Here is a 24,700-nt window from a genome sequence, read left to right as displayed (position 1 = left end):
TCATTTTGTTTTCTTATATGCTTTAACTTCTTGGGTTCTTTTTAAAGACAATGCAGTAAAGTGTGTTTACCTTGTTGACATGTTTCGGCTGCTAGCTGCGAGCCATCTTCATCTTCCTGTAGGCGTGGTCAGCCTAATGGACCTGCAGGTGGCTCAGACTGACCACGCCTACAAGAAGTAACAACAGCTGATATATGACACATCGCCACCAACACCGGTGACAGTTCTGAAGATGGCTCGCAGCTAGCAGCCGAAACATGTCAACAAGGTAAACACACTTTACTGCATTGTCCTTAAAAAGAACCCAAGAAGTTAAAGTGCCAAAACCTGTTTAAATCAGCTGACCGGACAGAGCAACATCAGTCTGACGGTCACAGCACCATCACGTGTCCACTCTGAGGAAGTCCGTTACACCCCTACTTGGACATCATACACAGTTTAGTAGCATAATAAAGCAGATTTAGTGTTTAGTTCCACTTTAAAAACATGTAATTTTGTTTTTTCTTCTCTTGCAGATCCTCCAGTTGGGCTACAACAAGCTGACCAACCTGACCGAGGGGATGCTGAGGGGCCTGGGGCGTCTCCAGTGTCTCTACCTCCAACACAACCTCCTGGAAGTCATCGCCTCCAACGCCTTCTGGGAGTGTCCGAGCCTCAGCAGCCTGGACCTCTCCTCCAACAAGTTCGCCCGCCTGGACCCCACCACCTTCGCCGTCCTCAACCGCCTGACCGTCTGCGAACTGGCCGCCAACCCGTTCCACTGCGGCTGCGACCTCTTCAGCTTCCTCACGTGGCTGGAAGCTTTCAACAACGTGACGCACACCTACGACCGACTGCAGTGCGAAACCCCCCGGGACATGTTCGGGTACCCGCTCCTGAGTCCGGTACCGGGACACGGACGCAACGCGAGGACCATCCTGTCCACGAGATGCAGGGACGGCGTGATCATACCGGGAATGCCGTCGCAGCTGCCCGATTTGGACGGATCGGGATTGGGGTTGGACAATACCGACCAGGGATTTTACCACCAGCCGAACACTTCCTCCACGTCTGACGCGTTGAGCAAAAATCAGATCACGATAATGACGCAGGCCGTTTCGCCGTACTCCGCGTCTTTACGAGTGCAGATCCCGGAACCGTATAATAAAATGTACGTTCTGTCTCAGTACAATCACACGCTCATCGTCGATCGGCCCCTCAGGAAGAAAACCGAAGTGATCATGTTGGATAAGCTCAAACCGCATTCGAATTACACTTACTGCGTGGCGTCGGTCAGCAAGACTCAGCACTACAACCACACGTGCATGTCGTTCACCACGCGCGCCGCCGGACCAGAGGACCACCGGACCAGTCCCTCCTCCACCACGCACTACATCATGACCATCCTGGGCTGCCTGTTCGGGATGCTGCTGGTGCTCGGGTTCGTGTACTACTGCCTCCGCCGCAGGAGGGCGCAAGAGGAGAAGGAGAAGGCCATCAGCGTGAAGAAGACCATTCTGGAGATGAGGTGAGGAGCGGGTTTTAAATTCTGACTGGTTAAATGAAAATGAAAAAAAAACAACTATTTTCTTCATTATTTGTCTCAAAAACCAAAATGAAAAAACAAATAATGATTTGTTTTTTTAGTTTTCGATTTTGTGTTTAATTGAAAAATGGAAAAAATGGATAACGGTGTTTACGTGACTTAAACTGCGACACTGGACTGAACCAGGACTAAACCAGGACTGAACCAGGTCCGGAACCAGACCGTAATCAGATCGGGACTGAGACCAGGACTGAAACCGGGTCTGAGACCGGGATTGAGATCGGAACCAGACCAGAACTGAGACCGGGACTGAGACCGGGAACAGGACCAGAACTGAGACCGGAAACAGGACCAGGACTGAGACCAGGACTGAGATCGGGACTGAGACTCGGGAACAGGACCAGGACTGAGACCGAGAACAGAGCAAGGACTGAGACCAGGACTGAGACCAGGAACAGGACCAGGACTGAGACCAGGAACAGGACCAGGACTGAGACCAGGACTGAGACCAGGAACAGGACCAGGACTGAGACCGGGTCTGAGACCGGGACTGAGATCAGAACCAGACCAGGACTGAGACCAGGACTGAGACCAGGAACAGGACCAGGACTGAGACCGGGACTGAGACCAGGAACAGGATCAGGACTGAGACCGGGAACAGGACCAGGACTGAGACCAGGACTGAGATCAGGAACAGGACCAGAACTAAGACCAGGACTGAGACCAGGAACAGGACCAGGACTGAGACCAGGACTGAGACCGCGAAGAGGACCAGGACTGAGACTGGGTCTGAGACTGGGAGTGAGATCGGGAACAGGACTGAGATTGGGAACAGGACCAGGACTGAGACCATGATTGAGACCGGGACCAGACCATGATTGAGACCGGGACTGACACCGGGACTGACACCGGGACCGAGACCCGGACCAGACCAGGACTGAAAACGGTTTAGTCCTGTTTTAGTCCAGCATCGCACTTTAAGTCACAGAAATTTTTATTTTTCATTTAAACACAAAATCGAAAACTGAATAAACAAATCGTTATCTGTCTATCTTTTTTTAAATTTTGGTTTTGGAGACAAATAATGAAGAAAATAGTTGTTTTTTCGTTTTCTTATTTTTGGTTTTATTTTGAAAAATAAATGTACGAATTGAAACGAATTGGATGAAATGAACATAATATAGAGAGTCTAAGCTTTATTACGCGGTAAAACATGCCCACGTCGACTATCGGCCCAGATCGGCAAGATTTAGGCCGATCTGTCTCCGATATGGCTGATAATATTTATATTTGTCCCCATATATGAGATAAACTTGTCCAAATCAGATGTGGCTTTTACTGATTACAGTTCTGATGCAGATTTATTCTTAGTAACAAAAACACTGTAGTTATGTATAATTTGATGTTTTGCAGCTCAGGGAGGGAATTCTGGAGGTTCTGAGCTTCACGTGAGGCCTGGTCTGTCCATAAACTGAGAATGAGACAAGCTTGGATGTGTTTTTATCCGCAGGTGAAGACTCTGGAGACACAGGGTCAGTTTTGAGTGTAGAACCTTTTTGTAAACTGTTAGAAATAACCAGCGATCTGTGGTCTTTTTTAAAGAGAGGTCCGCGGGAAATCCTCTGACAGTAAGAGCATGTGGTCAAGTGTTCATGTCGAGACTTCGGAGGATACAGAAAAAAAGATTGTAGAAATGTGTGTTACAGCGGCAGAGCAGTGATGGAACGTAATAAAATAAAAGTGGTTAATTACTGGACATGATATAAAAAAGTGGACTATGCGAGTGTGACGTCGCCCACCGTGTTCGGCAGCACTCAAATGAAGCGATGGTAACGGTTATAGGAGCGAATTTGGTGAAATAAAAATAGCAAAAAAAAAAAGGATCATGTAGTGCAGGTTAATACAAACATTTTAAGAGCAAAATGATGAGTTACAGAAAGAGGAGCGACAATATTCCAGTGTAAATCAATGAGTGTGTATACATGCACATCAGTAACCCGGTTATGATCGGGCTTTTTTGAGTATCCCGGTTTCTTGATGGTGCATGTAAACGCAGTAACCCGGTTTCAGTAACCCAGTTATGGCAGTATCCCGGTTATTAGAAACCGGGTTACTGTAGCTGGTTTATTTCGATAGTAACCAGGTTACTTTGTGCATGTAAACGCAGTATCCCGGTTACTGCAACATAAAGTTGAGTCGCATGCGTCCAAAAGACACGTACCAAAAGTCTGCAACTCGTACTGACCTGCACTCGTGTGACGCTGAAAAGCTAAAACATGAACTATCTCCTATACTCTATACGCACGAAACACACTTACCTTCTGTCACAGAAATAACACACATAATCCACAGAGTCGTGTCATTTAGTCCAAAAGAAACTGATCGCATCAGCGGCGCAAGGAGCGAGTTGTTTTTATCGCCGCTAACAGTTTATGCTAATTAGCCAAACGGTCTTAAGTTTCGTTTCTGTAAAACGTAAACAAATGTGATCACAGCTGAATTATCTGATCAAACGGGCTGATGTAGCTCTATATAAAAGTTGAGTTTATTTATGCAGAAGATTTTAATGAAGAATCTGTTGGTTTGATGTGTGCAGTGGATTGTGGGAGATCTCGTAGCTCCTTAGCTTCTTATGCTAAAGGAGCTCACGGTTTGTATTTTTCCTGGTTAACAAAATTGATTTAAGTAAATTTTTGCTCTATTTTCAAACTTTTTTCACAAATAAACCTCATGGGACTTTAAAGGAAACACAACAGTGTGATGGGTGAGTGGTTTTGTTTGTTTGTTCGTTCACGGTGACTCTGGGCTTTGTTCAGTTGTGGCGTGTAGGGAGGGTGTGTCTGGGACCAACGGATTGTCGGCGTGTTCGCAGTGACTCAGTTGTTCAGTCGTGTTTAGAAGCGACACGTTGCGCTCGCTTTTTTGGTTCGTTCCTCCGTTCCGTTCCTCGTCGGCGTGGAGTGATGAGTGTGTCTGTGGGTGTTTTTCACTGTGCGGTCGTGCGTGTTTGCGGCTTTGTAGTTTACTGAAGTCGTGCTGGATTCGTGGCGTGCGTGTCATTTTTTGATGCAGTAAGAGGCTTAAGAGCGCGTCTAATAGCCCGGAAAATACGGTACATTGCACACCCGCCCAAAAGCTGTGTTCTCCATCCCCGCTTTCCGCCAGTCCCTCACAAGTTTCTCGCTTGCTCCAAACTTTCTTTCTGCTGCTCGATTAATGTTTCCAGCTGAATATTTCTACAGGAGACATGCGCAGTAGAGCCAAGTGACAGTGGGGTCCGGTCAAGCAGAAGTAAACAACAAGGCCAAAAATTCAAGTTAATGCATCTGATATAAAAATGTATTGAACAGATACATATGTACTCTAGTTTATGAAACTGTTGACCTTTTTTCTGTACCATTTTTGGTTCTAAAGTTCCATACGTTTTAAACAGACCATGTATGAAACATGGAACAAAAATTATTTCCCAAATTTCAAAGACCTGAAAATCATGTAAATAAATGGATGTATTTCATCATATCTTGTGTTATTCCATCTTTGAACTGTTGATGAAGGTACAGGATTTTTCAAAAAAAAAAATTATTTAAAATGATAAAAATGTTCTTGGAAGGACTGACATATTTTATATAAATAGTTTCCTTTCATTTTGAAGTAATATTAAAGTATTTGGAAGAAAAAAGTTGACAAATGATGTAAAATCCTGCACCTTCTACTTGTTTGAACAATTTTCCCTCTGTTACTTTTCCCTCCGTTACCATGACCTTTCTTAATAAAAAATCTCATGAGTCAAAAAGTAAGAGGTTTTTCAACCTAATCTTGTACCATATGGTAGAAAACTATATGAAGCAAATATTCAAACCAGTTTGTTAAGGATATGTAAGTGAGAACCAAGAGTTATCACTGTTTGGATTTATTGCCCAAAAAGTGCTGCATATTTCATTCCCTCCGTTACCGACATGAGTTTTTAATTTTTTGTCAACAACTTGAAAGAATATCACAGGTTTAACTTGACCCTGTTGGAGTGTAACTCTTTCCTACATTCTGATACTTTACTTATTTCAATAGTTCCTCTAGTTTCTGAATAAGAGACATTTGAATGTAAAAAATCTGCCCTGTTTCCCTCCGTTACCACTTGACTGGACCCCGTGGTACAGGAGGAACAGTATTAGATTCTGACACACAAGACTAGAGCCTCTCGCAGCTTCAGTCTGTAATTTTTAATATATAAGTTGCAGGAAACACCCAAACCATGAAAAAAAGTGCGACTTATAATCCAAAACATACGGTCCTTCTTGCACCTCTCTCAGTCGGTAGGTTACGGGTTTTACTCTTGATCAATCTGAGCGCCGCGTGCTTCTGTATCGCGCTCACATATTCTGGAGAGTCTTTTTAAAGCTGTTTTGTTTTAGTATTCACTCCCTGGCATCCACCAATTACTAACCGTATGTCTTTTGGATGCCGGAGTCCCATCAGGCTTTGTAACAATTTAGATAGTGGAAAAACGCGCCAGCCAAACAAGATGGTCTCAAACACATAATAATTACCGCGCAGACTCTTATTTGAACACAGCCCCGCACAGATGTAGGCAGTAAAAACATTATTAAGGTGTAGCTGTGCCGTAATGGATTCCTTGGGAGCGTTTTTTGGCTGGGTCTCGCCTCATTAGTTTTGCTGAGTTGCTTTCCTTTGATGCCGCGGTTAAATTGGATCCCCGCGCACTTTTTTTCAGACCTGCTCCGAACGCAGACGAGGTGCAGAGCCAAACCTTTAAGTGAAACTGGATCGCGTTAGTCAATACAGATTACAGCCACCGGAGGCAAAGGTTTTAATAGACGCCCGAAAACTGATTATTGGACAATTTAATGAACGATTTAAGGAGCAGTCAAGTATAATTGGGGATATTTTTGCTTCATTTTTGTCCATAATGTTTGAAGAGGTCGATAAAAAGCGTGTTTGGGTAAATAAAGCCGGGTAATGGACCTTGTCACGAAAAGAAATGATCAAGGAATTGTACTTTTGGTGATTTCTGTTGTCATTTGCGCTTCTGGTTCTTGCTTAGAGATTTTTTTTTTCTGTGAACCTGAACAATACCTGTTTTTGGGGCCTTTTCCTGATGAAATATCATCTAGAACCAGTGTTGGGAAGTTTACTTTTAAAATGTAATCCCCTACAGATTACAGATTACATACCCCAAAATGTAGTTTGTAACGTAATCCATTAAATTACTTAAAGTGAGTAATGTAATCTGAATACTTTGGATTACTTGATTTGCTGTAGAGAAGCAAAGACCAGGATATTGTAACATAAGATGTTTTGTCTGCTAAAAGAAAATAAAAAGATCTTAAATCCTGTGTTAGACATGGTTTAGTCCCGGTTTAGACCTGGTTTTAGACCTGTTTTAAACAAGGTTTAGATCTAGTTTAGACCTGATTTTAGTCCTGGTTTAGACCTGGTTTAGACCTGGTTTAGATCTAGTTTAGATCTAGTTTAGACCTGGTTTTAGACCTGGTTTAGATCTAGTTTAGACCTGGTTTTAGTCCTGGTTTAGATCTAGTTTAGACCTGATTTTAGTCCTGCTTTAGACCTGGTTTAGATCTAGTTTAGTCCTGGTTTAGTCCTGGTTTAGTTCTAGTTTAGATCTAGTTTAGACCTGGTTTTAGTCCTGGTTTAGACCTGGTTTAGATCTAGTTTAGACCTGATTTTAGTCGTGGTTTAGACCTGATTTTAGTCCTGATTTTAGTCCTGGTTTAGTCCTGGTTTAGACCTGGTTTAGATCTAGCTTAGACCTGATATAGTTTCCAGCAATGAGTGGCCCAAAATGTGGAAACAGGAAAATACCGCAGTGTTACCACTCACTGAAACAGTAACTGGAACTGAATACAGTTACTCATAATTTGTACTCTGATTACATAACTCCAGTACATGTAATCTGTTACTCCCCAACACTGTCTAGAACAGACCTGGGACAAACAGACTGTGACCGGCCCATTTCAGCAAATTTGGAATTACAAAATAAACATATACTGTAAATCTGTGGAATCATTCATTAATTTGTTTTTCAAAATAAAACAAAAAATAAGAAAATGAAAAAAAGAACTTTTTTCTTCATTATTTGTCTCCAAAACCAAAATAAAAAACGGATAACGATTCGTTTTTTCAGTTTTCAATTTTGTGTTTTTTTTTGTGTTTTTGTGAATAATGGAAAAAACGAATAACAGACTAAACCAGGACTGAACCAGAACTAAACTGGTCTCCATCCTGGTCTGGTCTTGGTCTCAGTCCTGGTTTCAGTCCTGGTCTCAGTCCTGGTCTGGTCCCAGTCTAGTCCTGGTCTCTGTCTTGATCTTGTACCAGTCTCGTCCTGGCCTCAGTCCTGGCCTCAGTCCTGGTCTGGTTCCAGTCTGGTCCCGGTCTCAGTCACGATCTCAGTCCTAAACCAGGACTAAACCAGGACTGAACCAGTACTGAGTGTCAGGAGGGCTGTCCTGACACTCAGTACTGGTTTAGGTGGCCTGTGTAAACTGTTGGGTGAACAGGACTGAGACCGGGACCCGACCAGGACTCAGAGCAGGACTGAAACCAGGACTGAGACCAGGACTGAGACTGGGACGCAGACTGGGGCAAGACCAGAACTGGAGACCAGGATGGAGACCAGGAATGAGATCAGTTTAGTCCTGGTAGACCTGGTTTAGTCCTCGTTCAATTCTGGTTTAGACCTGGTTCATTTCTGGTTCAAGTTTAGTCCTGGTTCAGTCCATCATCACAGGAAACAGTTGTTATCCATTTTTTCCATTTTTATCTAAACACAAAATCGAAAACTGAAAAAACGAATCATTATCTGTTTTTTCATTTTGGTTTTGGAGACAAATAATGAAGAAAACAGTTGTTTTTTCATTTTCTTATTTTTGGTTTTATTTTGAAAAACACATGGCTTCTCATACATATGGACTAAAGCTGCATTGCTTTTATTTTAGAGGTGTTTTTCTTTTTTTTTAAATGTCATTTTTTGTTTAACAACCTCCCTTTTTCATTGCTTAGTCATGACATAAACTCTTACTGGTCTTAACAGCTCATCAAAACAATTATATTTACTGCTTTTTATAAAGAAATACAATTAATATTACGCAGAATTGGGTCAAGCTCCTCCCTGCAGACAGATATAAGGAAGTGTCCAAAAGCATCTGACCAGAACTGAAGAAGCCGCTTGGATGAGCTGTGAAACATATTTGACCAAAATAAACTTTTGTCCAGCTGACAAATTTAATTTCTCCTTTTGCCATTACATTAGCTGGTGCTGAGACTTTCCTTTGTATTGAAATAGAGCTTAAAACTTTAGTATCGCAACAACACTGATTCAGATTTTGTTTACTTCTCAGGTACGGTCCAGAGGCGGCAGCAGCAGTGTCCAATGATCCAGCCGCGATGCAACGCCTCCAGGACCAGGCCTCCCACCAGCACCACGCCGCCGGGGGAGGGAAGCTGCCCCAGTCCGCCTCCCCGGGCCCCGGCATGCTCCAGGGACCCCCCGCCACCGGCACCAACCGCCTCTCCGCTCTGCCCCAGGGCGAGAAGATGGCCAGCGCCTTCACCGACTCTCCAGCAGGGGGCGTCGCGGCGGGGAAGGGCAACTACATGGACGTGAGGACTGCCGGACTAGTGGGGGAGCCCAGGGAGACGGCAGGGGGCGCTAGCGCGGGGGAGACGGTGGTGGACATGCGGAACGCGGAGGAGAACGAGGCCGACAACGATCTGGACGAAGACGCGAACGGTTCCAATTCCGAAATCTCCACGATCGCGAAAGAAGTGGACAAAGTGAACCAGATCATCAACAACTGCATCGACGCTTTGAAACTCGACGTCTCCGCCAGCGCTCCGCCCGCGTCCGAGAACATTCCGATCCCGCAGCCGCCGAGCTACGCCGCGTCTCAAGCGCGAAACCTGCTCCCGATGTCGCCCGCCAACCAAAACGAGCAAATTATCAAAGCCCCTTCTCCGAAAGTTCACCCGAAAATGCACCCGCCGAGCTCGCAGCTGCAAACGCACTTACCCGCGCACCCTCACCCGTCCATGGCGCCCGTCCCGCTCGTCATGCCGTTGTCGGAGCGCCCGGGGATCAGCGGCGGCGGGTTCCTCACTCCCCCGTACCGCGATCCGCCGCCAGCCAACGCGGTCCGTCCGCTGCAGAGGCAGTTAAGCGCCGACGCGAAAAACAGGCTCGGTAATCCCGCGAATAAAAACCCGAGAGGCTACAGCATGGAGGTCCCGGATCAACGCGGCGACCCGCCCAAGTACCAGGAGAAGCCGAGCCCGTTGGCGTGTAAGAAGGGCGAGCGCGGTTGCAGCGGGAGCGCCGTCAACGGGGGCGGGGTGAGCGTGAACGGAGCGAACATGGCGTGCACTAACGGTAAAAGCAGCGGTTGCGGCGGTCCCAAAGTCGCTCAGAGCACCGCGCAGCACTTAGAAGTACAGCCCGACTACCACAGCTCGGAGCACCGGCATTCCTTCCCGGCGCTGTACTACGAAAACGCCGACGACTCGCCAGATTCCGCGCAGAAGGCGAATTTCCTGAAGCCGATCGGGCGCGCCAAACGGGAGGCGACCATGGCGTACTCGCAGCTCTCGCCGTCCCGACACCACAACTACAACTCCGGTTACTCCTCCAGTCCGGAATATTCCTCGGAGAGCACACTTCGGATTTGGGAGCGGTTTAAGCCTTACCGGAAGAGCCCGAGGGAGGAGGCGGCCGCGTACATCGCCGCCGGTCACGCGCTGAGGAAAAAAGTCCAGTTCGCGAAAGATGAGGACCTCCACGATATTTTGGACTACTGGAAAGGAGTGTCGGCGCAACAAAAGCTGTGAGCAGGAGGTGGGTTAGAATAGCGTAAACTAAAGCATTTTAAATATTTTACCGTCAAATGTAGCAAGCAACTTATCCTCCTTTATGAGTTGTACAGTAACGGGTCGATAAAGCGCTGGTATTTTTTATGTTTGGGAAATTTAATAACTGATTTTGGTATTTATTTATCTTGTTCTACTCAAAAAGTCTGGAGGTTTTTGTCCCTTTTTCAGCACGATTCAGAGTTTGCAGATGCACTTCATTCTGGTTTTTGATTTGGTTTGTTTTTTTGTTTACGTCAGATGCCCTTTCACGTGGTAATTCTGCCTTACAATCTAAACTCGGACCAACGCAAAGAAAACAGACGAATGCGTACGGACTGGGTTTTGTGGCTTGATGTTATACATTTGAACTTCTTGGGTTCTTTTTAAAGACAATGCAGTAAAGTGTGTTTACCTTGTTGACACGCCTACAGGAAGTAACAACAGCTGATATACGACACGTCACCACCAACACCGGTGACAGTTCTGAAGATGCAGCAGCAGCCGAAACATGTCAACAAGGTAAACACACTTTACTGCATTGTCTTTAAAAAGAACCCAAGAAGTTAAAGTATATAAGAAGACAAAATGAACATCTTTTGGTTATACATTTGAGTTTTTGTTTTTGTTTTAGATTTCAAATTAACAAAATCATTTTTATTCAAACTATAGATTCGTAAAGAGACAAAAGAGAAGCTTGTACTTCTGAGTGTGAAGTGAAGTGTGGCCACAGATCACACAAGAGTCGACTGGACTGGTGAGGATTAGGGTTATTTATTATTTTAGTTTTAGTTTGAACTGTAGGGGGCGCTCCATGAGTTAAATTGAGATTAAATAACTTTGGCTGTAGCTGCTCTTTTGATATAACATCATAATACTGCTCAATGTAATATAACCGTCTGCTTATGAGATTAGTTTTTACTTTATTGTGTCTTAACGTTCACATTTGACACTTTTATACTTCATTGGTAACCAGAGGTGGGGATTTGGAAGTTGTGACTTGGTCTCAAGTCAGAATTTAGTCACTATCTTTAGGACTTGAGATTTGACTTGATAAAATGGACCAAGACTTGGGACTTGACTCGGACTTGAGGCCTGTGGCTTGAGAAGCACTTTTAAATCTGAATTCTTTCTATTCTGACAGTAATGATTCACACTAAGATCTTGTCAAGACATTTAAATAAGAAAAAATTACAAAAAGAAAAAATTACATTTTTACAACCCTTACATACTCTAAAAATACTCATATATAAATATACTATGGTTTTGTTTTTTGTTTTTTTTAAGTACAATTCATTTTAAAAGTCAAATAAATTGCAAAAAGTACTTTTGGTTTAAAGAGTTGAAATGACTTGAAGCTCAAAGCAGACGACTTGGACTTGACTTGGACTTATGGGCCAGTGACTCGAGACAAAAATCAAGATCAAGAAATGATACAGTAAAGAAGTAATTAAATTAAATATAATGTAAACTGTAAATTAAACAAAAGGGATCTAAAATATTTACAGAAAAGGTCATTTACAAGGATTTAAATAAAAGAGTAACAAAGGGCAGGGTTAAGTAAGAAAAGTAATTATACAATAACAGACTTGAGAAACAACACAAAGTATCGTAGTTTTCAGACTATAAGTCGCACCGGACTATAAGTGGCTTTTTGGGGGGAAATTTATTTTATAGAATTCAGAGCCCAGGAACATTTCATACTGAAAGTCAAGCTACAGCATAAACAACAGAACAGAACAAGTTTAACAAACTCTCCATCTCACTCCAAATCACTAAATCCATTCAATTCTTCATCCTCGGTGTCACTTCTGAGCAACTCGGCCTCGATGTCCAGAGGTAAACTGAGCGCCACTTCCTCTTCTGTGTCGCGGGACCTGGGGACACATGGCTCCAAACTGGGACTGTCTGTTCACTCCAACTACTACAATACGACTATTTTGTTTTTAAAAAGAACCTAAGAAGTTAATATAAAAGGTTGATCTGATGGCTGGAGGGGCCCTTTACATTTCCACATTTTACCTATGCCAGAAAACCTCACTGTTATGTTCCATTTTTGTTCATTTTACCCACGTGTGTAGCTTGACCGAATACTAACCCGGGACAGCCCCAGTTCTGAGCCCTGTGATTTCTCAGACTTTTATATAAGAAATGTCCCTATTTTTGACTAATCTGATCCCTGCCAACAGTAAAGATACTCATAAACTGTCATTTGTTTAGGTAAAATACAGAAAAGCTACTTAAAAACGACCAAAACACAAAGAAAATGTGACTATATCAACTCACATTTTTGTCACGAATGGATCTGCAGAACAGTTTTCCTTATTTACGCACTCGTTTGACAAATTTATTGTTACCGAACACCAAAAAACAAGGACATCCCGGTGTTTTATTTTGAAAATCTTGTCGTCCTATACCATATCAGCCTCGTTTTAACCCGCTCCTTCACCAGTCCCATCAAACTCTGTCTCTCTCTTTCTCTCTTCGGCGTCTTCTCTTTTCTTCGCCGTCGCACCTGCTCCTGGCGCCAGCGCGGTTTTCCGGATAATACGAGCGGATGAGGAATTAGCCACCTTTGTTTGGGTTCGGTCTCGCTTCAGGGGGAGGACATTACCAGATGCTAATCGCGCTAATTGTTCTTCGCGGTGTTTAGAGGAGAGACGCGACGCCGGTGGGTGGGCTGCACATCTGAAACGGCTTTTACACCAACCCGACGAGGAACGTGCGCCGGGATGTTTACCCAGGAAGTTCAGCTGAAAAGACTCGACAGACTCGACAGAGCTGATGTTTCTGTGCTCGTTTTTAACAAATTCAGATCTGTTTAGGTTCAACACGAGACTTAGAGATGTTGTACAGTTGTAGGGAGTATTATCTGTCACATAAGGGTGAGTTGTTGTACAATTGTAGGGAGTATTATCTGTTACATACAGACAAGTTGTTGTAAAGTTGTAGGGAGTATTATCTGTTGCATGAGGGTGAGTTGTTCTACAATTGTAGGGAGTATTATCTGTTACATACAGACAAGTTGTTGTACAGTTGTAGGGAGTATTATCTGTTACATAATAGTGAGTTGTACAGTTGTAGGGAGTATTATCTGTTACATAATAGTGAGTTGAATAGTTGTAGGGAGTATTATCTGTTACATAAGGATGAGTTGTTGTACAGTTGTAGGGAGTATTATCTGTTACATAAGGATGAGTTGTTGTACAGTTGTAGGGAGTATTATCTGTTACGTAAGGCTGAGTTGTTCTACAATTGTAGGGAGTATTATCTGTTACATACAGAGAAGTTGTTGTAAAGTTCTAGGGAGTATTATCTGTTGCATGAGGGTGAGTTGTTGTACAGTTGTAGGGAGCATTATCTGTTACATAAGGGTGAGTTCTACAGTTGTAGGGAGTATTATCTGTTGCATGAGGGTGAGTTGTTGTACAGTTGTGGGGAGTATTATCGGTTACATCCACATGAGTTGCACAGTCGTAGGGAGCATTATCTGTTACATACAGGTGAGTTGTTATACTTTTTTAGGGAGTATTATGTTACGTAAGTCAGTTGTACAGTTGTAGGGAGTATTATCTGTTACATAAGGGTGAGTTCTACAGTTGTAGGGAGTATTATCTGTTACATCCACATGAGTTGCACAGTTGTAGGGAGTATTATGTTACATAAGTCAGTTGTACAGTTATCTGTTACATAAGGGTGAATTATACAGTTGTAGGGAGTATTATCTCTTACATAAGAATGAGTTGTTGTACAGTTGTAGGGAGTATTATCTGTTGTTGTACAGTTGTAGGGAGTATTATCTGTCACATACACATGAGTTGTACAGTTGTAGGGAGCATTATATGTTACATAAAGCTGAGTTGTACAGTTGTAGGGAGTATTATCTGTTACATACACATGAGTTGTACAGTTGTAGGGAGTATTATCTGTTACATACACATGAGTTGTACAGTTGTAGGGATTATTATCTGTTACATACGGACAAGTTGTTGTAAAGTTGTAGGGAGTATTATTTGTTACATAAGCATGAGTTGCTGTACAGTTGTAGGGATTATTATCTGTTACATACGGACAAGTTGTTGTAAAGTTGTAGGGAGTATTATTTGTTACATAAGCATGAGTTGCTGTACAGTTGTAGGGAGTATTATCTGTTGTTGTACAGTAGGGAGTATTATCTGTCACATACACATGAGTTGTACAGTTGTAGGGAGTATTATCTGTTACATAAGGCTGAGTTGTTAAGGTCACAAGAGTTAAGGATCTAATATTTTTTGTTTGTTTTAAATTGTTAATTACTACGGCAACAGTTCATCATTTTGGATATTTACACGACAGATGTTCCGTGCGGTGGACGAGGTGGTTGCGAGTTCGAGTCCTGACAGTTTTTCGCGTCTTCCTCTTGAACTGATAAAGACGCCGTTGACGTGAGCCGATAAAACGTAATCTTCATTTAAATGAGCCTCGCCCGGAGACGACAACAGCCTCCGTCTCTTTATCTGAGAGAAAGTGTCTGTGCAGCCGACTCTGCCGCCTCCCGCTCCAGATGGACTCACAGAACATATGCTCTGCCCGCGTGGGAGGCATGTACATGTGTTACTATGGCAAAATGTTTACCCTGGCTCTTTCTGTGAGTAAAAGTAGAAGTAGAAGTGCTGTGAATTTTACTTTTACTTCACTACTGTCCTTTTCAAAAATGAAGTCGGCTAAAAAATCCAAAGTATTTTTCGTACTTTGAGCAAACAGAAATAGAGAAATAAAAACAGTGAGGAAAAGAACATCGATTTAAGTGTTTGGGTGGTGTCTCGGTCTTGTCACGGACTCGAGGTCTGACTCTCGGCAAGTCATGTCCACTGCTGCTGCTCTGCAACGAAATTCCTTAAAAGGACACAACCTGTATCTGCAAAAGATGACCTCAAAAGCATCATGTTTCACACAGCGGTACCTTTAAACATACATAAGATTTCAAGGCAAGGCACTTGGTACAGCCTTCAGCCTCGACATTTTGGCCTTCACTTGAATGAAGCTGAGCACTGTGAGTTAGAGCTGCGTATCGTTAAGAAGTTGCCGATACGATACATCCCTCGATACATTGGCCACGATACGATACATCCCTTGATACATTGGCCACGATACGATACATCCCTCGATACATTGGCCACGATACGATACATACCTCGATACATTGGCCACGATACGATACATCCCTCGATACATTGGCCACGATACGATACATACCTCGATACATTGGCCACGATACGATACATCCCTTGATACATTGGCCACGATACGATACATACCTCGATACATTGGCCACGATACGATACATACCTCGATACATTGGCCACGATACGATACATCCCTTGATACATTGGCCATACGATACATAACTTGATACATTGGCCACGATACGATACATCCCTCGATACATTGGCCACGATACGATACATAACTTGATACATTGGCCACGATACGATACATCCCTCGATACATTGGCCACGATACGATACATAACTTGATACATTGGCCACGATTCGATACATAACTTGATACATTGGCCACGATACGATACATAACTTGACACATTGGCCACGATTCGATACATAACTTGATACATTGGCCACGATTCGATACATAACTTGATACATTGGCCACGATTCGATACATACCTCGATACATTGGCCACGATACGATACATCCCTTGATACAGTGCAGTTCGATACGATATATTTCAAATCAGTTCGATTCAGTAAAAATATCATGTCTGTGATACTTAAAGTAGGGTGACCGAACGTCCGTTTTTCCCCGGACATGTCTGTATTTTGCGTCCTGTCCTGGGCGTGAGGGTTTTTTTTTTATAAAGTGATGCAAATGTCCGAGTTTTCAGTACCGTTCATTAAACTGAGCGTCTCTCGTAGCGTCTGTGACTCAGAAGGAGCGAGACACAAACAGTCGGTCAGTCTGCAACACGCCGAAGCACAAATGCACATTTAACAGTGACTTGTACAAGAAATTCTCCGTTTTCCATCCCGGTTGGGACAAGTGTGAGTCCATGTGCACAGGTTGTGAGGTGAGAGTTCAGTGTCCCTCGTTTATCGCGGGGGTTACGTTCTAAAAATAAACCGCTAAGTATTCAACTTTATATTTTACAATTATTCTGTCTGTTTTAAGTCTGTAAAACCCCTCACCACACACAGGACTGATTCCAGGACTGAAGAGGAGGACTAATCCAGGACTGAACTAGGACTAAAACAGGACTAAACCAGGACTAAACCAGAAGTGAAACAGGACTCACTGTCGGGACGGGCTCGGAGGTGACGCAGGAGAAAGGACCGGCTCAGCTCCGCACCTCACGGAGTTAAACGCAGCAATTGCCCGATCGCGTTTTGCGGACAAACTGCTCGGCGTTTTCTCTCTTAAGTCCAAGATTAGTCCTGGTTTAGACCTGGTTTAGTCCTGACCCACACGTGTGTAATTACTACCCTCCTGTAATACACGATACGCGCTCATACGGTGTACAAAAAAAAAAAAAAAAGTAGGCAAAATTGCACCAAAAAAACCTCGCGAAACAGTGAGACCACGAAAGATGAACCACAATATAGCGAAGAACAAGTTTTCACAAACGGAAATATGGTCACCCTAACGATCTTTGTTAAACCACGTCTTGTGCAAAGTTCATATGAAACACAAACATTTTAATCATCAAAACAGTAAAAATGTCAAATGTGTCGCATAAACGAGTTTCCTTCCACTAAACAAACACCAAAACTGTAGCCGTGTAACGAAATAATTGAGTAAAATAAACCAAAAAAATACTCTTGGCGATATATCGATACAGCAGTCCCCGATATCGATACTGTTTCATCACATTAAAGGTTGTATAGAGGATTTTCCAAGGAAGGAGAAATCCAGCGACTGTTTGTCCTTTTTCAAATGTTGCTCCTGCGTGAAACCACCCCCCTCCCCTACAGCTCCTACGTAGAAACACCTCCTCCCTCCTCCTCCTTACGCCAGAAACAGGTTTGTTTACAGCCGGTGCTGCACATGACTTGTAAACAACTAACTACAGTGTTGGTTAGACAAGACGGAGAAGTGAGGAGCGGGGGGAGCGGGTGTGTGGACATTTCGTTCGCGGACGAGAAGTGAGGAGCAGGGAGAAGAGCGGAGCAGGGAGACAGGAGAGAGGAGAGAGGAGCGGTGCGCGGAGATTCAGTGCCCGGAGAAGTGAGGAGGAGGGGGAAGAGCGGAACGGGCAGCGGGGAGAGGAGCAGGAAAGGGGTGCAGAGAAGAGTGCGAATGAACTAGCTACAACACGCAGCAAGCAAGCGGACTCTTTCTTTGCCTTGAAAATTACGTTTTCAGACATAGGATATCGCTTTCGTGTCCTGAAAAACGTTTGTCTAGCTCTTGGAAATAAAGTACGTTTTCATAATAAGCAGAAGTTTCCTGTCCAGGAGTAATTTGTGGACCATTGGTTCAGTCTTTAGACCCTTCGTCTGCTTCAGTCGCGCCATCGCTGGAATGAATCTCCAAGAATCACCTTAGTTTGGCTTCGCTGCTTTTCCCCTTGTCTTCTTCTTTCAGCGACCTCAAAAACGGACTTTCTTTTGCGGCGAACTGCTCCTGGATTCTTGTCGCCATTGCAACAAACTTTGTGCGAACTGCGAGGAAGATATAGGTCAAAAAAGCCGCTAAGAACTGTTGCGTTGGTGGAGTAAACAGCGTCTGTGCGTCTTGCGTCTGTGGACTGTGTGACAGTCGTACGTAAACCACGTAACGGCGGCGCAGGCAAGTCAGTTACACTAGAAACGTAGGGAGTTTGATTGACAGCCTGTCAGCTCACAGATAACGAGGCAGTGTCGTTATCTATTGGCAAATGTTTAGCTCCACCACGTCCAGAGTTGATGAATTTTTATTCTCTTTTTTTTGGTCATCATAATTACAAGGCGACTGCATCTATAATCTATCACTGACAACTTGAAACAAAAAAAAAAATCCTCCATACAACCTTTAAACGATGCGATATATTGATATTTTGATGTTTTTGCACACGTCCTCCCCGTGTTACTGCGGCAGAGTGGTTAGCCCGTGTCCTCCTCTTCATCCTTCGTCTTATTATTATTATTAAAATACTTCTCGGGCGCAGTAACGGTCTCTATCTGGAAACACAGCTTATGTATTTTCAAATTAAAATGTAAAGCTGTAATGACTTAAAGGCCTCTGGGAATATCGGCTTTTTCTCTTTAATTTGAACATTATAATTACTAAAAGAACACGAGCTCGGGCTGTCATTACGCACTCACTTTATTACTTATTTTTCAAGATAAACACTGAGTACATGTGTTTATTTTCATACATTCGTCTCGCCTGAAACCGTAACTTGAATAGTCGTGGTTTCATTTACTCCAAGACGCAAAAGACACATTGTGGAACATTTACCGGATGAGCTGTTGTTAAATAGTTTGTGATGTTGATGAGAGAAACGTACAAATAATCCTCATTAATTAAGAATAATCTTCGACTTAAGTTGACAAGAACCGCTCTGTTTGAAACGGACGATTTCTGCCAAATACGGTGTTAAATTTTACTCAAGCTGAACCAGGTCTGAACCAGGTCTAAACCAGGACTAAACCAGGTCTGAACCAGATCTAAACAAGGACTAAACCAGGTCTGACCAGGTCTGAACCAGGTTTGAACCAGGACTAAACCAGGTCTGAACCAGATCTAAACCAGGACTAAACCAGGTCTGAACCAGGTCTGAACCAGGTCTAAACAAGGACTAAACCAGGACTAAACCAGGTCTGTACCAGGACTGAACCGAGTCTGATCCAAGTCTAAACCAAGTCTGAACCTGGACTAAACTGGACTAAACTAAACCAGGCTAACTAAAACCAGGACTAAACCAAGTCTAAACCAGGTCTGAACCAGGAACTAAACTAAACCAGGACTAAACCAGGTCTGTACCAGGACTGAACCAGTCTGATCCAAGTCTAAACCAAGTCTGAACCTGGACTGAACTAGGCCTAAATCAGGACTAAACCAAGTCTAAACCAGGTCTGAACCAGGACTAAACCAGGACTAAACTAGGCCTAAACCAGGACTAAACCAAGTCTAAACCAGGTCTATACCAGGACTGAACCAGGTGTGAACCAGGACTAAACCAGGACTAAGATGTTAATAATAGTTTTAGAGTAAAGTATGAATTAAATTTTTCTGTCGCTGTGGACAAAACAAAATCCAGGTCCTCTAAAAAAGTAAAAGTCGCACAAAGAAAAGTAGAGTTAAAAGGCCTTTATTTTATTTTCCGGTGCTGCATTATCCATGAGTGTTTCCATGGAGACGTTTGAAGAATCCCTCAGTCGTCCAGGTAGAATCCAGGACGAGGAGAAAAATCTGTTTGTCGACTAAAAACTAAAACTAACTTTTGTCCAGTCGACAAACTGATTTTTCTCCTCGCCATCTCCATGGAGATGTTTTTGCTCTCACTAGAACAGACGTGTCAATCTCAGGCCCAGGGGCTAAATTTGGCCCACGATATAATTATATTTGGCCTGTGAGATCATATCAAATCTGTATTAGAGCTGCCCACCGGCTACAGATTACAGACTATAGAGACATTATTTAGTTAAAATGTTGTTATTACTTTCTGTAAACACTGTGGAACATTCTAGAACAGGAGTGTCAAACTCAAATTCACAGAGGCCAAATTTAAAAACTGGGACTAAGTCGTGGGCCAAACTAATTATTTATTGAAAAAGTCCAATGACATCTGCATGTTTTCTCTTCTTTTGAGACATGTATGTTAAACCTTTTCTTATTAAAATAAATGTTTAATAATAGTTTTGCTTAAACATTGAATCAAGAATAAGCAGAATATAGGCGAGTTTCAGCTGACGTCATTGTTATTAAAAGCCCGCGTTGCTGCTGGGAAATATTTTGGTCAGAGGCAAGAAACACGGTAGCGTCAAACACAGAGCGTAACCTCGCGTATTTATCCCCGATAATGGTAAATTCCTGCTGCATTATCGGATGCACAAATAGAACTAACGGTGAATTAAACGTCTTTCAAACATCCGCAGAGCAAACGTAGAAGATCCTAACAAACCGTGGACTCCAACAAGTTCAACAACACATCGAGACTCTTGGAGGTTTTCATCTTTTCTGCTGTGAATGGCCCAGGAGTTTCCACCAAGTCATTGTGGATGTCGCCCAAGTGAATATTTGTCCAGGTAGTTGGCGATTCTGACCAGAAATTTGGTTTGGTCCACCTTTTGTCGGGGTTGAAAAGGGTGATTTGTCGTCCGTCGATGCTTATGACCAATTTCTGGTCAAATGGTCTTGGGTCCTCTGCCGTTAGACTGGATAAATAACCGGGATCAATACCCTTTACGTGCTTTCTCGCTCCGTCCGTCATGTTGAATTAGTGTTTTTTGCCGCCGACCGAAATAATTCCCAGCATGCAACGCGCGCTTTTATCAACAATGAAACTCGCCTATATGATCGCACTTGTCCAGTGTCAGACCTCGAGTGAGAGACAAGACCGAGTCCAAACGCGATCGAGTCCGAGACGAGTACTAGGACACTGTGATCTACCCACACGACCTTGGGGATCGACTGGTAGATCGCGATCGACGTATTGAGCATCACTGCTTTACACCTTTCTATCTCTATGGACCCAAACCAGACCAAGTTACAGGTCAGATCTGTGGAGCGGCAGAAGCAGAGGAAAGACAATAGATCTATAGAATCGAGCAGGTGACAAACCGCAAACCGAAAAGTTACACAGTTGTACTTCGCCTTTAAAGCCAAAACCAGAGCGTACGTTTCTCTTGAGATGTGTGTTTGTGCAGATTCGAGTGCGTCGCCGCGTTCTGGCCGTGTTACATAACTCTGTGAGAATGAGCGGAGCGTTATTGGAAACACAAATCAATGAGGATGAGAAATGCCGGGGCCGTGTGTGTGTGTGTGTGTGTGTGTGTGTGTGTGTGTCTCGGTGGACGCAGAGTGTGTTTATTAAAATGGAGAGAGATCAAAACGAAATATCGAGGAGCATTTGTTTCCTCGGCGCGGCGTCCCCCCTGGAGCCACTGTCCTGCTCTTCTATGTGCGCCACGGACATTTGTATTAAAGACGTTCCGCGCTCGTGGCCGTGCACTTATAATCCATGACACCAGCGGATCGTTATGTTTTACTTTGGACGTTTTAAATCGCAATATTGATCTGAAGCAACTTAAAGCGCCCGTATTACGCTGTTTTCTGGTATTTTCTGGCTACGTGATCATGTTTCCTCATCACCTGGAGTTGTGTTTTGGTTGCATATTTAGGCGGAGTTCTTCTCTCAAATGGAAAACACGTCATTCGGTAATACAGGAAGTGCTCTGTCTCACTTTCATTAGAAGCATTTGGATGATTTCAGCTCTGGAATCGCCAATCTCTACCGAACTGAGGTTACGTTTACACTGAAACGAATCACTGTATAGGAAAAGATTTGAGTCCAGACAGGTCATTTCTGTGTCCGAGATTGTTCCATCTCCGGAGCCGTTTTCCATCGGATTATGAGAAAAGTTTATGAATAATCCAGAGAGATAATTAGGGATTATTCATACATTTTTCTTATGGCGTCTTGTCGTCTCCGGGTGGGTGGGGAGTCCCTGTCTCAAGTGGAGGAGTTCAAGTATCTCGGGGTCTTGTTCTCGAGCGAGGGGAGGATGGAGCGTGAGATTGACAGGCGGGTCGGTGCAGCGTCGGCAGTGATGCGGTCGCTGTATCGGACCGTTGTGGTGAAGAGGAGCTGAGTCGAAAGGCGAAGCTCTCGATTTACCGCTCAGTCTACGTTCCTACTCTCACCTCTGGTCATGAGCTCTGGGTAGTGACCGAAAGGACGAGATCGCAGATACAAGCGCTCGAAATGAGTTTCCTCCGCAGGGTGTCTGGGCGTCTCCCTTAGAGACAGGGTGAGGAGCTCAGTCACACGGGAGGAGCTCGGAGTAGAGCCGCTGATGCCTCCTGGGTGCCTCCCTCTGGAGGTGTTCTGGGCATGTCCCACCGGGAGGAGGCCCCGGCGGTGAATTACTTGGCGGCGCACAGACCTACATCAGAGTATCAGTGTTTTCAGGCGTCCACACGGTGTCGGATCAGATCTGTACGAACATGAATTCGTGGGAGTTGGAGGCACCAGATCGTTCCGTCTCTGGAGCCGTTTTCAGTCGGATTAGTTTGAACGAACACTGCATCCACAATGAAAACCACTCGAATACGAACTAGTGTGGAGAAAAATGTGTGAATAATCGTTATTAATAATAGTTTAGAGTAAAGTGTATTGAACTTTTCTGGTGCTGTGGACACAACTAAATCCAGGCACTCCATAAAAAGTAGAAGTCGCACGTGGAAAGTAGGTGTTAACTTGGAAACTAACACTGGAACAGAGCATTTAGATCTTTGAAGATAATGATAAAAATAATAACAAGTCTTTCTTTATAACACACTTTTAAAAACAAGTTTTACAAAGTGATGTATAAGCAGTGTGGTGAAGCTGGCCAAAGTAGGAGGCAGAGTCAAAAATGTCCATTTCACCAAAAGTTATATTTTCCTGAGTTCACCAGGACTTTGTGACAAAAAAAAAACAATATTTACACAAAAATAACTGTGCTTAAATCTATTCAAAGCAACAGAAATTAATGAAACAAAGGAGAAACCCACGTGTACATGGGCGACACTGAGACACGCTGAACTGCAACAAATTTATAGTTTCCCCCCACAGGAAGTACCTCCCTCCCTCCAGGTCAGAGCAAACAAACTCAGGTCGTCTCTTCTGGCCATTTTACATATTTCCAAAGTGTTCTGTTTGTTATTATTTTATATTCTGCTTGTTCTGGATTCAATGTTTAAGCAGAATTATTATTAAATGTGTATTTTAATAAGAAAAGGTTTAACATTACAGATCCCGAAAGAAGAGAAAACATGCAGATGGTGCAGAAATTCTTCAATAAATATTTAGTTTGGCCCACGACTTAGTCCCAGTTTTTAATTTTGGCCCAATGTGCATGTGAATTTAACTCTCACGTCTTAGCTCATATTGGTTATTTTGAATTTTGAGCATATTCTGTAATGATTTTGACAAGATATTCTCTAGAACAGGGTTAAAAGCTCTTAAAAGTCAATTTTTCTACTCATTTTTCTCAGTGTAGCGCCACCTATGTTTCAGAGTACAGCTTTACTCACCGGTCCAGTCTCTTGTTCTCTTTGTTTGATCAAAATTAAGAGTTAAAAATAAATTTGCTTTTGTTTTTTTTCTCTTTTGATATTCTCACAATCAATGTTTCGTCAATGAATTCTGTTTTCGTGTCGGTTTAGGTTTCATATTTTTGTCCAAAATTTCCAAAAAGCTCCAAAAGTTGACAATTAAAATATCAAAATTTCACTTTTTTGTTTGAGAATATTTTTAAAGCATTTCTTTTAAGAGGGCAGGACTCATGAGGAGTACAGACGCATGAATGTTCAAACAAACTCTCCAGGTTCAGACAAAAAGGAAGAAAATTACTGCCCTCTAGTGGCTGAAGTCAAAACAGCCCCTGCTAAAACAGAAAGACTGCCCCCTAGTGTTTTCTCTGTGTCCTGCCCTCTGAAAATTAACAGTTTTAATTATTTTTAAGTGTCAGAAGTGAAGTTTGTGTCTCATGAATGACCAACAGGGGGCGACGTCACATTTAAGCTGAGAATCTTGCCACAAAACCAAATAAAACGAAGTGAGTTTTTTACAGTAAATTGTGTTAAAAGGGACAAATCTCCAGAACTGAATTTCTTGTTTTTTCCTCTTTGCAAACTATTGTATTATCCTCTATATAAAAGAATCTATTTATGTTGTACAAATATAAAATGCATTTTTACTTCTGGTGCATCAGGAGCTCGTGTTCGGGGCCATTCGAGAATTTCGTGCCATAATTTCGCAAACTGGGAAAGTCCTGCTTCGCTTTTTGGAGTTTCGCAGAAGAACGGCTCACAAAACGAACACTGTACACAGTTTTTGACACAAATTACGTATAGATACTTTGCAGAGGATGCTAACTGGAGGCTCTACTCTGTCTGAAGGTTTGTTACTCAACTTTAATCTGAGTTTTGTTCTAACGCAAAAATCTAATTCCTAAACAGAAACATGAACAATTCTCCTGAAAATGTGCTTTTTAAATCAATTTTGTGTTTTTTCTTGAGTTTTCAGACAACCTTGCAACTTTTTTGACAGTGTTTGCTACCGTGTGCATTGTATCACCATGGTAACTGCTGAAAATTCCACCATAGAGATGC

The 24,700-nt window shown here is 43.1% G+C and overlaps 1 protein-coding gene across 1 annotated transcript in view; it reads left to right on the top strand.

The window, feature by feature from the left end:
- Nucleotides 1-24,700, top strand: part of LOC110162536 (protein phosphatase 1 regulatory subunit 29-like) — a 35,188-nt gene that overhangs the window by 10,000 nt on the left and 488 nt on the right. Inside the window, exons 3-4 of the mRNA XM_055158513.1 lie at nucleotides 516-1,507; nucleotides 8,902-10,391. Of these exons, the coding sequence (XP_055014488.1) occupies nucleotides 516-1,507; nucleotides 8,902-10,384 (2,475 nt within the window). The 3' untranslated portion in view covers nucleotides 10,385-10,391. The remainder of the gene's footprint in view (nucleotides 1-515; nucleotides 1,508-8,901; nucleotides 10,392-24,700) is intronic.

This window comes from Boleophthalmus pectinirostris, unplaced genomic scaffold (assembly GCF_026225935.1).
Source record: "Boleophthalmus pectinirostris isolate CB_2022bp ecotype Guang Dong unplaced genomic scaffold, ASM2622593v1 HiC_scaffold_22, whole genome shotgun sequence".
Taxonomy (NCBI): Eukaryota; Metazoa; Chordata; class Actinopteri; order Gobiiformes; family Gobiidae; genus Boleophthalmus; species Boleophthalmus pectinirostris.
This window is presented reverse-complemented; position numbering and strand designations above follow the sequence as displayed.